Here is a 13,702-nt window from a genome sequence, read left to right as displayed (position 1 = left end):
GCCCTAACGTAGGTGGCTAAGGTATACAATTTCTACTGGGGAACGAAAGGAAAAGTTAATCGATGAGCCAGTCGATGGCTGTGTGGAGGATTCGAGTAAGATCGTGCAAATGAGGCTGAGAGACAGTGCTCGAGATAGAGCATCAATAGTTGCACTTTTAGAAGAGAATCCATATGCTATGACACTATAATTGAATCTCTTAGACCAAGAGGCCTAGCGAGTCTAACCTTCACCTGACCTGGACTCCGAGTCCCACAGCAGTTAAAAGAAAGTCTCCAATTCTATCGACTGGAAAGAAATGTATGGATTTTGCGGCCTCCGTCATCTAAATCGTGCTCCCATTAAACGCCGTCTGAAAGCGACTCGTGGGGTTTTTTGATAGCCACCGTCGATGCAATCTGAATAAATATCTGTTATCCGGCCGTCGTATCCATCACGTGTGATTCCGCGAGTTTTTGGCTTTTCCGCTCTGCCTTGAACGCGTTGATCTTTTCAAGCATCTCGGTGGCTGGGACCACTTCTTCGATCTTAAGGGGAGCGCGATTGAAGGGATCAGTGGGGTCTGAAAGTAAGTGTTGACGGATGGTGGAGCGGTCGACAATGCTGCGAGAGGTTGGCAGTATCACCGGGTCCTCCATAAACGTCGACAGGATTGGATCTGTTTACACCTGTCAGGAGTACACTCACAAATTGGAGGGAAATGCTAGACTTATGAAGGAGAGGGAAGACCTACCCAAAAAGTCGTCAGGAATCTCTCCAAGATCCTCCTCAGCTTGCTCGTCTGCTTCCTTTGCTTTCTTAAACTTTTCGGCAAGTGCAGCTAGAGACGACAGCTCGGTCGAGCCCTTCATTTGCTGGTTTTTTAAGATGGATCGTGCTCTCTCAAAATTTCCTGGTTTATAGCTTCGGCCGTCCCTGGCAACTGCAAAGATAAAGTTTTCCTTATTTCTGAGGTTGAGAAACACGTCTATGATGTCCGCCAGAAGCTGCTTCGGCTCCCAGCCATATTCTTGACGATTCTTTACTTTAAGATTGTTGGCTTTAGGTCCAACCATCACGTCAAGATTATAATCCAGCATGTCCGCAAGGCGCTGTACGATCTCAGGCTTGGTAAATGACTCTGCCAAAGCCTCGGTAAACAACTTCAACATCGCCATAGTTTCGTTGGTCAGCTGCATGTAACTCTTTGCCCTCCCCTTCGCTTCGGACAATGCTTCTTCCTTTTGAGTTCGTTCTTCTTGCTCTATATCCTTCTGTTCTAGCTCTTCAGTGATGTCGTGAATCTTCGTCAAGTGCGTGAGCGATTCATCAAGTACGTAGGTAACGTCATTCAGCAGCAAATTGACAAAACGGACAAAGAAATCTATATTTTGAGCCGCTTCCTGAGACAGACGATCTCGATAGATCACATTTGACCAAATACACTTAATGATTTGGAAAATCTCGTAACGGATGTTGAACTTATCGTAGAATTGAGTATGAGCTCCAGTTGATTCGGCTTCAATGTAATATTGGATAAGAGAGTGCAGGAGGTGCTCATTTGCAAAAGGCAATGCGTTGAGGAGGTCGCCGAGGCTTCCTTTCGTTCTATAGGGGGTCGGCACAGTACCCGTGAACAGAATGGTGATAAGACCGCCTTTCAAGTACGGGTTTTTGATGTATTCAGAACTCCGCAAAAAGGTGATGCAGAGCATCACCAACTCATCGCTTTGGGTCGTGCTGATGATCTGAGGAAGATTGCGCGTGATAAATTTGAAGTTGTCCACAACATCTTCGAGAAAATATTCGGGTAAACATTTGAATGCCTCTCCTTGCTCCAATGGTAGTGGCAGCTTTAGAGGCTCCTGTGGAAAATTGTGTGTCGGGGATACTAAGCGCAGCAACCAGACAATAACATAACGCATGAATTGCATAGATCGTGTTTGATTCTGGTCATCTAGGAGAACACCTTCGACAGCATACTTATAAGAAGTCCCCTTCTCGATTTGATCTTTGAATTTCTGAATCGCCCGGTCAAACTGTCCGAGCATCCCGGGATTGTTGAGGATTTTCTGACGCTCGAGTTCAACATCCTCCAAGTGTTTCTTCATTCGTTTCAGGTTTCTATCCATCTCGCTGAGCATAGAATGAGCCGCCTCTGTGCCGTAGTGATGAGCGGCAAGCGTGAGGAAGAAGACTTCTGAAATGAAGTTGTTTGTCCCCTCCACGGGCGAATTATAGAAAGCGTCCGATGCGTTCTGATCAGCATTGATCTTGGTTTCCTCTTTGATGTTGACCCGAGGATTGCGGCGAAGATAATCTACGTCTATTCGGTCAATCTTTGAGAATGAAGCATCCATGAACGGATCACACAGCTGATCAAGGCAAACCGTAACATTGACCATGAAACCATCCGAGGAGACTGTCTTCGGGTCTACTTGCATTGCTCGACGCTTGTGGTTCACGTTGCAGCACATTGCAAACCAGTCCAGGATGCGCTCGCGAGGATTCTTGCCAGTTTTTATAATTTTATTGACAATATCAAGAAGGTCCATTTGGTGGGTCTGCAACGCCATGCGTAAAGATCGCTGCGAATTTGCAATGAACCCTTGATCACGGGTCGAAGGTGCAGAAAAGTACGTATTGGTGACATCGCCTTGCAGTGGGGAGATCCTGAAGAAGGGGCCAAGGAAGGTAGCAGTCTCGACGAGAGGTGCCTGTATCGAAGGAGGAAGAAACAAGGGGGATTGTGTGATAGCTTCTACCAATGCTGTATACTGCACAATACCGCGCAGTGCATTTACGTATGGTTTGAAATCATCATTCATCGTCATCTGCGCCAGTCGCCGGCTGAGATCCTCGAAGGCGCCGACTAAGACATCTTTGACTGACTCGTCATTAGACATTCTTGCAATGGCCTCCATCAAAAAATCATAATCAATTCCTTGATCGTCCTCGGGATCGTATAGGAAGTGTTGTGCAAGCAAGTTGGATTCTGAGCTGTCCATGCCGAACATTTCTGGCATGGTAGCCGCAAATATGCAGTAGCTCATACACAATCGCCTCGCCTCTTTTACAATAAGAAATTTTGGATCTTCCTCCCCGTTCTTCCTCAAGGCTTTGAAATGTCTCGAAACTCTTTTCCAGCACTCCAGGAAGTACCTGAGTGGCGTGAAATCTTTCTTCACATTCGATGCAGCCTCGAGAAGCACCTGATCCAAGACAGTTGTATCAAGCCTGACTGGTTGATTTGACTCTTCTAATTCTGATTTTGTGCCCGTCAGTGAGAATGGAGAAGTTCCACGGCCGACTTGTTGAGCTCCTGGCCCAAAGGTGACTTTGAATATGTTGCCCAAATGCCTGTCTTCCCATGTCTCGAGGGTTTCTGCAGCTCTCGGGCTTGGTCGTCCGCTCGCATCTCTCTTCTGGGGTGTTCGAGTCTGCTGGCTTGATATGTTGATCTTGGGCATGTCGGAAGTGGTCTGCATCACACCAAGCTGTGAGAATGGATTCTGTTTTGAAGGTTGAGTGGAAGATTCGGGCGGATTTGTTTGAGGTTTCGACGGCTCGACGACTGCAGATGAGGATGCATCTGGCGAGCTAGGCAGAGGATTTGGTGAGGAGGATGCATCCTTGGTCGGATCTTCATCTTCTGGTTTGGGCGGCATGGAGACTGGATTCCCAAGCTTAGCTAGGCGTTTATTGCGGATCTATGCTTGTCAGTTGATGGCTTTCAAGCTCTGCAGGTAGGCAGCGTACTTTTTCCGCGTCTGACAATGAGTCAGCCATTTTGACTGGCAAACGAAGCGGGATTTTGCCAGCCAACAAGAGTGGAAGGCGTGAATGAGTTGAGGTGATTCCGAGATAGAAAGCTATCGAAGCGGAAATTATGTCATCGCATGGAGCGGAGGGTGCCTAGAGCTTCCCGCCTGAGCCCTATAAGTTGAAATCTCCGGGGCTAAACACCCTGACGCCGACACCCGGAAGTGCTCACGCTAGGTACTACTTTGCGGGGAGTTTTGGTCACGACGACACAGAGCCTTGAGAGCTCAGGCTCTCACACATTTCATCATCGTATGGAACGTGGTAAGAGTTCCTGCACAGGTTCTATGTCAACTATAGCTCTAAATCAATACCTCTGAGAACAATGTTACTTCAGTCACCAGTCGTCGCTATCGACGTACTCCACCATGGCCAAAGATGCGTTAGGATGCAAAGTTTAGAGACAATACCGCTACGATGGAGACTGTGAAATACCTTACACGACGTCTCTAGATCATAATAGCTGTGGTCTTGACGAATCCTCGACGTCAATAACCTCCCCAGCCAGGCCGTCCATCAAGTGAATTCCAGTCCAAGCGATTGAAGTCAAAATCCATCGGCTCGTTCAACAGCATGCCAAAATTCGTTTCTGGTTGCATCATCGAAAAATCATTTTGCACGCCCACAGCATACGACAGGCTTTTATCAGCAGCGCCTGTCAGCATAGGCGGCGAGACTTCGTTCCCCCCATCGCCATGGAAACATTCGTTTGCTCTACATTAGCAAATCTCACATCCCGCGCCGCCGCTTGTTCAAGTGTGAGCCTAATCAAGGAGATGATTCTCGGTGGCAACAAAGTCGCCCCCAAGCATTTCGATGCCGCTTCGGAAGCCTCCCATGCTTGGAGCACGATCTTGCTGAAGATCTGAAAGAAAGGGCTAGTGGGTCTGTATTGAGGGTCAAACCAAGCCTCGTAGGCCTCGCTCATGGTTTCCCAAGCTTGTCGGGCTTGGTTGCTCACGGGGCGACGTCTCAGGTCTTGGACGATCTGGATGAATGCTGGGAAGGGAAAGTGGGATTGATTCATCCATTGGAATCTTGTGGTCAGGGGTGAAGTCATGATCTTTGTGGCGCATTCAAGCATTCTGAGCGCATATGAAGTGGCAGCGTCATGCTGTGTTTCGGTTTGGCGTACTTTAGACCTGGAATGTCGCGCATGATGTTCTAAGAGTCTGAATTTGGCAAGGAACGCCCGCGTTGACCACGTTGTCATGAAATGAATAGGATTGTCCTGGTCACAATACTTTAAGTATTGATCCTCGATAAGCTGCTCAAACTTTGCAAGCTGAGTATCCTCTGGAGCGCTACGATTCTGAAGATGCTGGACAATTGGCTTCAAAGCCGGATTGGTAAAATCAAGATGGAACTCGCTGTGGCGGACAAAGTCCCCTAGTTTTCCACGTACGACAGCGAACAATGCCTCGGTGGGGCTTCTCTGAGCTGCTGGAGAACCTTTCATCTCTGGTCGAAGATCGGTATCATTCACGTTGAGGGGAGTCTTGCAGTCCCATGTAGGATCCAGCATAATGGGTCTAGAATTAGCAATCTCACCAATGCGAGTGTCGAAAAGGACGAGCGACCACCATAATCTTCGACGCATTTCAGCCTCAACAACAGCACATTTTGCCAAAGCTGACTCCATGTGGATGCCCATACGCTGTGCGATGCGAATTGCGATGCCAAGGACAGCAGACAGAGATTGAGGAGATGTGCTAGGTCTGACAGAGATCTAAGAATATGAGTAACTAATTCAGAAATTTCCCGGCCACACTCACAAGGTACATATATAATGCGGTTAAGGAGTCCCTATCGCTCGACCGTAAGAAGCTACAATTTGAGAGTGCTTGCCGACAACCAGATTGATACCTCATCAAAAGATCATCCTTCGGGGTACTAAACATAGCCTGGCAAGCCTCTACAGTCAGACTCCCGATGGATGTGCAGTAGATGCTGAACATGAGCGCCTCTGTAGTAGGACTGATATCCGACACTTTACTGGCAGCTTCTACAAGACGTCCTTGCAGACTAGGAGTGTGTGTGACTTTGAGCAGCGGATCAACATTGTCCAAGTAAATCTGCCAAAGTCTAAAGATCTGCGCTGGTTCGGGATGTAAGGACGAAAGGCTGGTTGTCATCCTACTTGAGCCGAACAGAAGGAGGTCATCACTGTCTAGTGATCGTTCCCACGCCTTCTTGATTGCAATTTCGCGAATATCATCATCCGAGGAATCACCGTCATTATTGGGATCTCGGAACTGGAAGAACGGTCAGCAAAGATGACATACGTGGCAATGCAATCATACTCCTTGGCTCATGGTGTGCCAAACGTTCCTGCGACGTTCAGCGATGCTCAGATACATTCTTGAGCAGCACATACTTGACATCATAGTTTCCTATGATCTTGCCCGGAGCTAAAAGACTTGCTTGATCCGGTTTTGAAGTTTCCTTGTGCTCAAGGTCCGAATCCTGGCCACTGTCTGCGGCAGATGGTTCCTTGTCTCCAGCCGTATCTCTATGGAGAGGTTCGAAAGCAATGTTGTTACGACGAAGCAAATCCTCGTATCTCCGGACCCGTTCGAGCAACTCTCGCTCGGGGAATCTGCGTCTTCGCTGGCGCTGAGCGGGCTTCGACGACACGCACTGCACCTGTGACTTTACACAATTTGCACAAGGGTCTTTCCGCTGAAGCGATTGTCAGAGCTTGCTTTGCTTGCTGTGGGACAACGTATTTGGATTTCACTTACATCACACTTTACTTTACGCTGTGTACATAGTAGACATGCAAGTAAGCGTTGTGGCTTTAAAGATTTAGCTGACGGAGAAGGGGCGTCTGGAGACATGACTGGTGTATGTTCCTCTGCTTTAAAGTCCATATGGCTACCGATCAACCCGGAGAATGGCTGTCCGAAGCTCGGAGGTGCCTCCGTCAGCTATTGAAATTCGGTAACTAGAGCACAGAGGAATGTGCAAAGAAATCCCCTCGCAGGTGTTGACTCTGCGGTTTAGCTTGATTTCAGAGACGAAAAAGATGCCAATCCAAGCTGGAATTCAGCAGGATCACAACTTAATCAGAGGAGAGTGAAGAGGAGTCTTGACGGGTTCTCGGGTACTTAAGAATTGCCTCGGAGTTTTGAAAAGTCCGCGCCAAGAAATGTATATACGGGGCCGATTGACCTACTCTCGGACTTTTCAAATTACCGACCAGACATAATATGTACCTGAATCGGGCATTAGGACGTCGAGCCATCGGGCGATTCTGGCGGACAGATACAGGAGAGTATCTTTCACCACATCATATAAGATGGACAGCTCAGCTATTCAAAGCTACACTGTAAGCAAATCGCTACCTAAAATCATCGAAATTCCTATCTTAACAATGTCCTCCACAGGTTCGGAAGACTTTCACAAAGAGCTCCCCTCAAGCGAGACGTCTCAACCAGTCGAGCCGATCGATGAATATGAAGATGCCGAGAAGAACTTCCAGCCAAGGTCTTTCAAGTTCTGGGCGATCATCGTCGGCATGTATCTTGCGATCTTCCTCGTTGCATTGGTAAACTTCCAACATACCTTTGCACTCACCGATCGAGCTCACGCGTCAACAGGATCGAACAATCATTGCAACAGCCATTCCGCGTATCACCGACGAGTTCCATTCCATCCAAGACATCGGCTGGTACGGCAGTGCCTACATGCTGACAGCTGCCTGCTTCTTCCCTATCTCTGGCCGCATCTACCAGCTCTACTCGACCAAATGGGTCTACCTTTCATCCATTGTGGTTTTCGAGGCCGGCTCAGCATTGTGCGGAGCTGCACCTAACTCTATCGCTTTCATCCTCGGGCGTGCTATTGCGGGCTCAGGATCCGCATTCATCTTTTCGGGTGGCATGATGATCATGCTTCCCCTCATTCCTCTTCGGAAACGCCCTATCTTCATTTCGTTGTTCGGGATGGCTTTCGGAGTATCTTCGGTACTTGGCCCAGTCATCGGCGGTACTCTTACTGACCATGTGTAAGTTGGCTCAGTTCTTAGTAAAAGATGCCTTGCTGACTTTATTAGGACGTGGAGATGGTGCTTCTACATTAATCTACCAGTTGGTGGTTTTACCCTAGCTGCAATCTTCTTCTTCCTGCATCTCGAACCGACGAAACGTGAGAAGCTTACACTCTTCGAACAACTCAAACGCATCGACCCAATCGGTATCGTCTTTCTTGTCCCATCTATGGTATGCCTGATCCTGGCTCTTCAATGGGGCGGCACTACCGATTCCTGGTCGTTAGCAAAGATCGTTGGCCTTCTGGTCACCTTCTCCATCCTGCTCGTCATCTTTGTCATTGTTGAGATCCTAACGCCAAAGACAGCAATGGCACCGATGCGAGTCGTGCTGAATAGGTCAATTGCTGGCAGTATGTATTTTATGCTCCTACTGTCAGGAGGAATGATGGCCGCCATTTACTACCTAGCGATCTGGTTTCAAGCAGCAAAGGGGGACTCCGCGACACACGCCGGCGTCAGTACTATCCCATTGGTCTTGGCTCTGGTCATCATGGGTACCATTACCGCCATCTTCACTCAAAAGGTTGGCTACTATGTTCCCTCAATGCTGCTTGCTCCAGTCCTCGCCTCCGTAGGTGCTGGACTACTCTCAACTCTCTCACCCACCTCAAGTCATAATGCTTGGATCGGCTACCAGGTTCTCTACGGCCTTGGTATTGGATGTGGCTTTCAGACATCGAACCTGGCCGCACAGAACGTCCTACCACGCGCCGATGTACCTCTAGGAACCGCACTCATGTTTTTCATGCAGCAGCTTGGCGGCTCCATATTCCTCGCTGTTGGTCAGAATATCTTCTCAAGCAAGCTTGTGGACAACCTCTCCGGGATGGCGGGCCTCAATGCTAAAGCTATCGTCAACACGGGAGCAACTGATCTTCGCAAAACGGTACCCGCGGACCAACTCGGAACTGTTGTGAATGCGTACAGCTACGCTCTGACCCGCGTTTTCATTCTGACAGCTGTACTGAGTGCCTATACAATTCTGGGCGCTCTGGCTGTGGAGTGGAAGAGCATTAAGGGAAAACAGGGCCTAAAGGGACGTTCAAAATCTCCTGATCTAGAATCAGACGATAGTAAGAGCGACGACAAGTCTTAAGGATGAATTGGTCTCGTCATTACTATTCTCCTCTCATAGTCATGTTAATTGTGATGATTTATCAAAGGTTGCTCGATAGATGCAGGATTTCCCCAGGAAAGCGACAGGAGCGCTGCATAGAGCTTACAATTAGAAAAAAATGCAAGATTAAAAATACCCGGCCATCAGACTTCGCATGAACCTCTGTTATTATCCCTCTCAACAATCAATTCCATTGCAAGACCTGCTCTACTTCCCCCTCGCCCACTCGCAAATTCAAGCTTTAAGGAACTCACCGAAAAAGTGAAGAGTTCATCACCCTTCGTCCTTACTGAGCAATCAAGGACTCGAATCTCTCCCATGCTGGAACACACACCCCCCATTGCATTCTGCTCCCACTGTCTCATACAAACATGGAATAACAAGTATTCCATTAATGACTGTCTGAACATCCCCCAAGCATCTACTCAATCCCTCACACAACCACAAACCACCCACCACCCACCACCTCTCCCTCCCCATCCGCTCCGCTCAAATCACAGCCCCCAAAACTAGAGCCGCAACAACCCCCATTAAGCGGACGCATTTCCCTCCCCCCCTCCCCACTCTCGCACCCTGCCCCTTCACCTTCCCCCCGTTCCCCCGCGCTCTTCGACGCCCCCCCGACGCCGATCCAGACGCTGAAGTCAAACTCCCACTACCACCCCCAACCCCAGTGTTACTAGTCAAACTCCCGCCACTCGTGGAGGAAGCACCGCCATCACTACCACCACCACCATCACTAGTCGCCACGATCTCCCCTCCCGTCATCGACCCCCCGCCGTCAGTAGCAGAAGAATCCGACGCCGTAGTCGAATCGCTCGCCTGGCCATCCGTGTTAGACTGTCCGTCTGTCGTGCTCATCGTACCACCGCCACCCCCTCCTCCATCGCTGACATTAGAGGATCCAGCGCCACCGGCGTCTGTGGTGGGGTTAGAGTCGGAATTGGCATTGGGGTCAGCATTATTGTCGGCGGGGTTGGGTGAACCGTCAGTAGGCGACGAAGAAAGCGTGACGTCAGTCGCCCCTACGATCTCAGATGTACTGCCGTCGGCATCGGAGGGTGAGGCGTCCTGGCGGGGGAGGAGGATGTTGTGTAGGGTTATGTGGCGGACTGTTACTAGTTTGTGGGGATTCGAGAGGGGAAGAGATAATCCTTCATGTGGGAGGTTGGGGGTTTCTGGGAGGGGTTCGGGGGTGCCGTGGGTAAGAGAGAGGAGGGGGAGGAAGAGTGGGAGGGTGAGGGAGAGGAGGGTTAGGGGGATGCTGAGGTGGGAGGGAAGGTAGTGCATTCTTGGATTTTGTGAGGGATTTGTGGGGGGTGGGAATGGGCATGGGGGAGATGGAGATGGGCATGGGGTAAAGAGGGTCTTGAGGGGAGGAGGAAGGGTTGAAGATGGCTGCAAACGGTGATGGTGTGTGAAAGGGGGCATTATTTCAGCGGATCGGGATGCCAAGGGCCACACGGATCCATTGAAGGTAGGAATGTCTTCATATTCGCTGAATGGAGGCTTTACCATCATGTTTCAAAGGGGGTTTTACCAGTCAACAAGTCACCATGAGGTTACGCCACCTCGTTCAATGATGAGAAGCGTCTAGAAGTTCCCGAATACTGGACTTCGGACAAAGAAGCGTTCGAACGGGGGGCCAAAGGGAGTGCTTTACCGAGTAGCGTTATGTCATTCCTTTGTCCGCTACATATCTCGAGACTCCTATGCGACTATACGAATTGTCCAGCTCAGTGTGCATCTAGCTCAAGTCTTCTACCGCGACATCAATCATTTGACGCTTCGTTGAGGGCCGCACAACAGGTTTGCAGACCACATGGCTGATGCTGTCTCGTTTGTCGAACTTTAGAGAGCCCCTCGAAGCTCATCTCGCATAGGACGTATGGTGGTACCATCGTCAATGGTTAAGTATCAAGTCGCCGACAATTGGACGCTTCTCATAAATGTTGTTCACCTTTTTGGAATGAATGGCTTGTCAATGTTGATTGCGTAGTCTTGAGCGCCGCACAATTTCTCTCAATCTTGAGAGCATATTTCACACACTGAACACGTTCCTTGATGAACTTGTCCCAACTAGTGCTGTACAAAGTCAACACATAATACCTTTCAAAGCCTCTCCCAAATTGAGTGATCAGAGTGCCGGAATTCTCGTACAACTGTCCCTGCCCAGATTTCAAGGACTGCCAATTTCCTGCGCGAACTCTTCACTCATCAACTCTTGACGAAACTGTGACGAGAGTGGCTCTGTAATCGTAATCATGTCACTGGCTGCAGGCATTTCATGCTTCACTGTGCTCTCTCCGCCCAATTCGACCATTTTACCTTCTCCTTCAAGCTCGTGCTTTCGCCTGTCTTCATCCTCCAGCTCAGCTTTTTGCTGGAGATAAAATGGTGATTGATCAATTGCTGTGGCCAGCACCTCTTCCGATGCTTTCCTGGCCCTTTGTCGACGCTTCTTCCGCCAAATGAAACTCAATACAAAGATCAATAGCGCCGTCGAGACGATCGACGCCGCTACGCCTATACCAACCTTCTGAGTCGTATTGAGTGTTGGTGGAGATTGAGAAGAATACGAATAAGTCGTATTAGCGCTTTGAGACTTGATCCTTTGGGAAAGGAAGGATCATCCAGGGACATCTGTCCCTTGATTGTTTCTCGTCAACTGTGAAAACCTTCGAAGCGAGCGTGATCTCTGTGGGGCTCTTTAAGGGGCCAAATGACAAACTGTAATTGGCCTTCTATCCAGATTCTTGGGGCGTGAACGTCGAGTAACCGGAGATAGCAGCAAGACGTTGAAGAGGGCGGTATCGCTTCGGCGTCTTGTTGCTTGAAATTATAATCCTGGGCCTGGAATATGGTGTCGCTTGCCCAGTAAGGTCCTCAACGCCACAGGTCTCTAAAAGAGCCTTTGTCGTGAAATAATCGCAGTCATTCTTGAAGAGATTTTTTTTAAAAGTTCTACCATTCTTCCACCTCGATCCACCACGGTCCATCATCCCCCTCCTCTCCCTTATTGAGCGTACTATTCCCTGCTGGTGATATCCTCAATTCAGCAGCCTGCACGTCTTCCTTCCTCACAGATTTCAATGCGCGCTCCATCCTCTGCGTCGCCCCAACTATCAGTTCCTCATCCTGAGCCCGATCATAGATCACCTCCTTCAACGACTTATAAGCCACCTTCATCTCCCTCACGCTCTCCGGCAAATCCCGGTTTTCCGCCCTTAAGAATCGCTTGACAAGCGCGCTCGCCCTCTTCAACACCGTTGTAGCATTCCCCACCCTCTCCCAATACGCCTCCACCTCCCCAACATAACCCGTCTCTTCAAGCGGAACCTCTAGCCCCAGCACTCCCTCCTCCATCTTTCTAAACCACGAGGCCATCCTCGTAAGTCTATTATAATCCCCGCCTGGAAAATGCAGATTCAGCACCCCCTTCCTCACAACCTCCTCAGGGTACTCATACGCATCGTAAGCGTTCCACCACCCTCTCGGCTGATAGATCCTATGCATCATGTTCTCAGGCCGATCCAAGACCTTGCCGAAGATGGTCTGGTCGGAGTCCCCGATGTTGGTGTAATTGGTGGGGAGGAGGTAAGGGTAGGCGATGGTCATGGAGAGGACTTTGAGAGACCAAGGGGAGACGCGCATGAGGAAGACGCCGGAGTTGAAGCCCACGCGGTCTTTGGTGATGAGGAGGTGGATGTGAGCATGGGGGGCGTCGATGGCGGTCGTGGGGGGAAGAAAAAGCGTCCAGGGGACTTGAGGGTTGAGGAGGAGGGTGTCTGCGTCGTACCAGCTGCGAGGCAGGGGGGTCAGTGGGAGCGGTAAGGGTGATGCCTGGTGAACTTACACCAGCCACTCGATACGTTCATCAGATGGCTTGGCCATCTCCGTCGCCATAAGCGTGGATATGTAGAGGAGTTTGCTGTAGACGCTTTTCTTCAGTATCTCATTGCCCCACAGATCGCTTTGTAGGTGACGTGTTGGATAGCCCCATTTCTGACCGTAAGCTGTATGGGTTTGCAGAGCACGCTCGTAGATGTCGTTATTGTCGGCGTAGTGTTTGGCTCGGAATGACATGCTGACTTGCATGATCTTGTGAGGTCTGATAGAGATATGGCTCGATAATGTGGAGTTTGCAGTCACGTTGGATTGTATGAGTGTCGCGTTTGGTGCGCTTCCCGTCAAGGAAATTGACTTGAAGCATTTGCAACGAAGATCGAATCTGAGCTTTTCGAGTTCGGGCTTGAGTTTGCCCTGCTTGAACAGTGTGTACAACGAAATGACGGCTAACAGAAACACGCCCGTGACAATGTATAAGCGGTTAGGTGCAATCATTGCAAGAAACCGAGTTTACAATCGAACAACGGCCAACGAGCATATCTGCAGGAGCAACGATATACGGATCCGTCTTTTAATGGAATGAACACGCATTGTATGAGTGAAACAAAGGAAATGAAGACAGTAATGGAGAGCGGGCAGTATATTCTGAGTAGCTCGTTTTGTAAGGGTCAGTTTCACCAATTTCTATCCTTCTTTTGAAAATAGGACTTCCTCCCGAGCATGTTGAGGCACAACGAAGGGTCCCATGAGGTCAATGCACCTCAATGGGGATAGAGACGCGACCATGGTCGCCAATATCTATGAGGGGTTCTAACACAAGACGGGTTTGACTTGCGTCGTGCCACTTTTGGGAGTATCGTAGAGCGCGTTTCAGACTTCAT

General features: G+C 49.5%; 4 protein-coding genes across 4 annotated transcripts; 1 reads left to right on the top strand and 3 right to left on the bottom strand.

Moving 5' to 3' along the window:
* Positions 1 to 413: 413 nt before the first annotated feature.
* Positions 414 to 3,768, bottom strand: KY384_006836 (uncharacterized protein; the record flags this gene model as incomplete). The annotated part of the gene is made up of 3 exons (XM_044815329.1): positions 414 to 658; positions 734 to 3,689; positions 3,739 to 3,768. 3 exons carry the CDS (start codon positions 3,766 to 3,768, stop codon positions 414 to 416), a joined length of 3,231 nt encoding a protein of 1,076 aa, XP_044667203.1.
* A 691-nt stretch (positions 3,769 to 4,459) lies between these two features.
* KY384_006835 (uncharacterized protein) lies at positions 4,460 to 6,641 on the bottom strand (the record flags this gene model as incomplete). The annotated part of the gene is made up of 4 exons (XM_044815328.1): positions 4,460 to 5,530; positions 5,577 to 6,056; positions 6,160 to 6,400; positions 6,553 to 6,641. 4 exons carry the CDS (start codon positions 6,639 to 6,641, stop codon positions 4,460 to 4,462), a joined length of 1,881 nt encoding a protein of 626 aa, XP_044667202.1.
* Positions 6,642 to 7,177: 536 nt separating this feature from the next.
* Positions 7,178 to 8,951, top strand: KY384_006834 (uncharacterized protein; the record flags this gene model as incomplete). The annotated part of the gene is made up of 3 exons (XM_044815327.1): positions 7,178 to 7,351; positions 7,404 to 7,810; positions 7,859 to 8,951. The coding sequence occupies 3 exons, from the start codon at positions 7,178 to 7,180 to the stop codon at positions 8,949 to 8,951; spliced, it is 1,674 nt and encodes a 557-aa protein (XP_044667201.1).
* A 2,200-nt stretch (positions 8,952 to 11,151) lies between these two features.
* On the bottom strand, positions 11,152 to 13,316 carry KY384_006833 (uncharacterized protein; the record flags this gene model as incomplete). Its single annotated transcript, XM_044815326.1, has 3 exons — positions 11,152 to 11,584; positions 11,941 to 12,774; positions 12,829 to 13,316. 3 exons carry the CDS (start codon positions 13,314 to 13,316, stop codon positions 11,152 to 11,154), a joined length of 1,755 nt encoding a protein of 584 aa, XP_044667200.1.
* Positions 13,317 to 13,702: the final 386 nt, after the last annotated feature.

The sequence above is a fragment of the Bacidia gigantensis genome (assembly GCF_019456465.1).
Source record: "Bacidia gigantensis strain McMullin 20006 chromosome Unknown contig_255, whole genome shotgun sequence".
Classification (NCBI taxonomy): domain Eukaryota; kingdom Fungi; phylum Ascomycota; class Lecanoromycetes; order Lecanorales; family Ramalinaceae; genus Bacidia; species Bacidia gigantensis.
The sequence above is the reverse complement of the archived record's forward strand: the minus strand, read 5'-3'. Positions and strand labels throughout refer to the sequence as shown.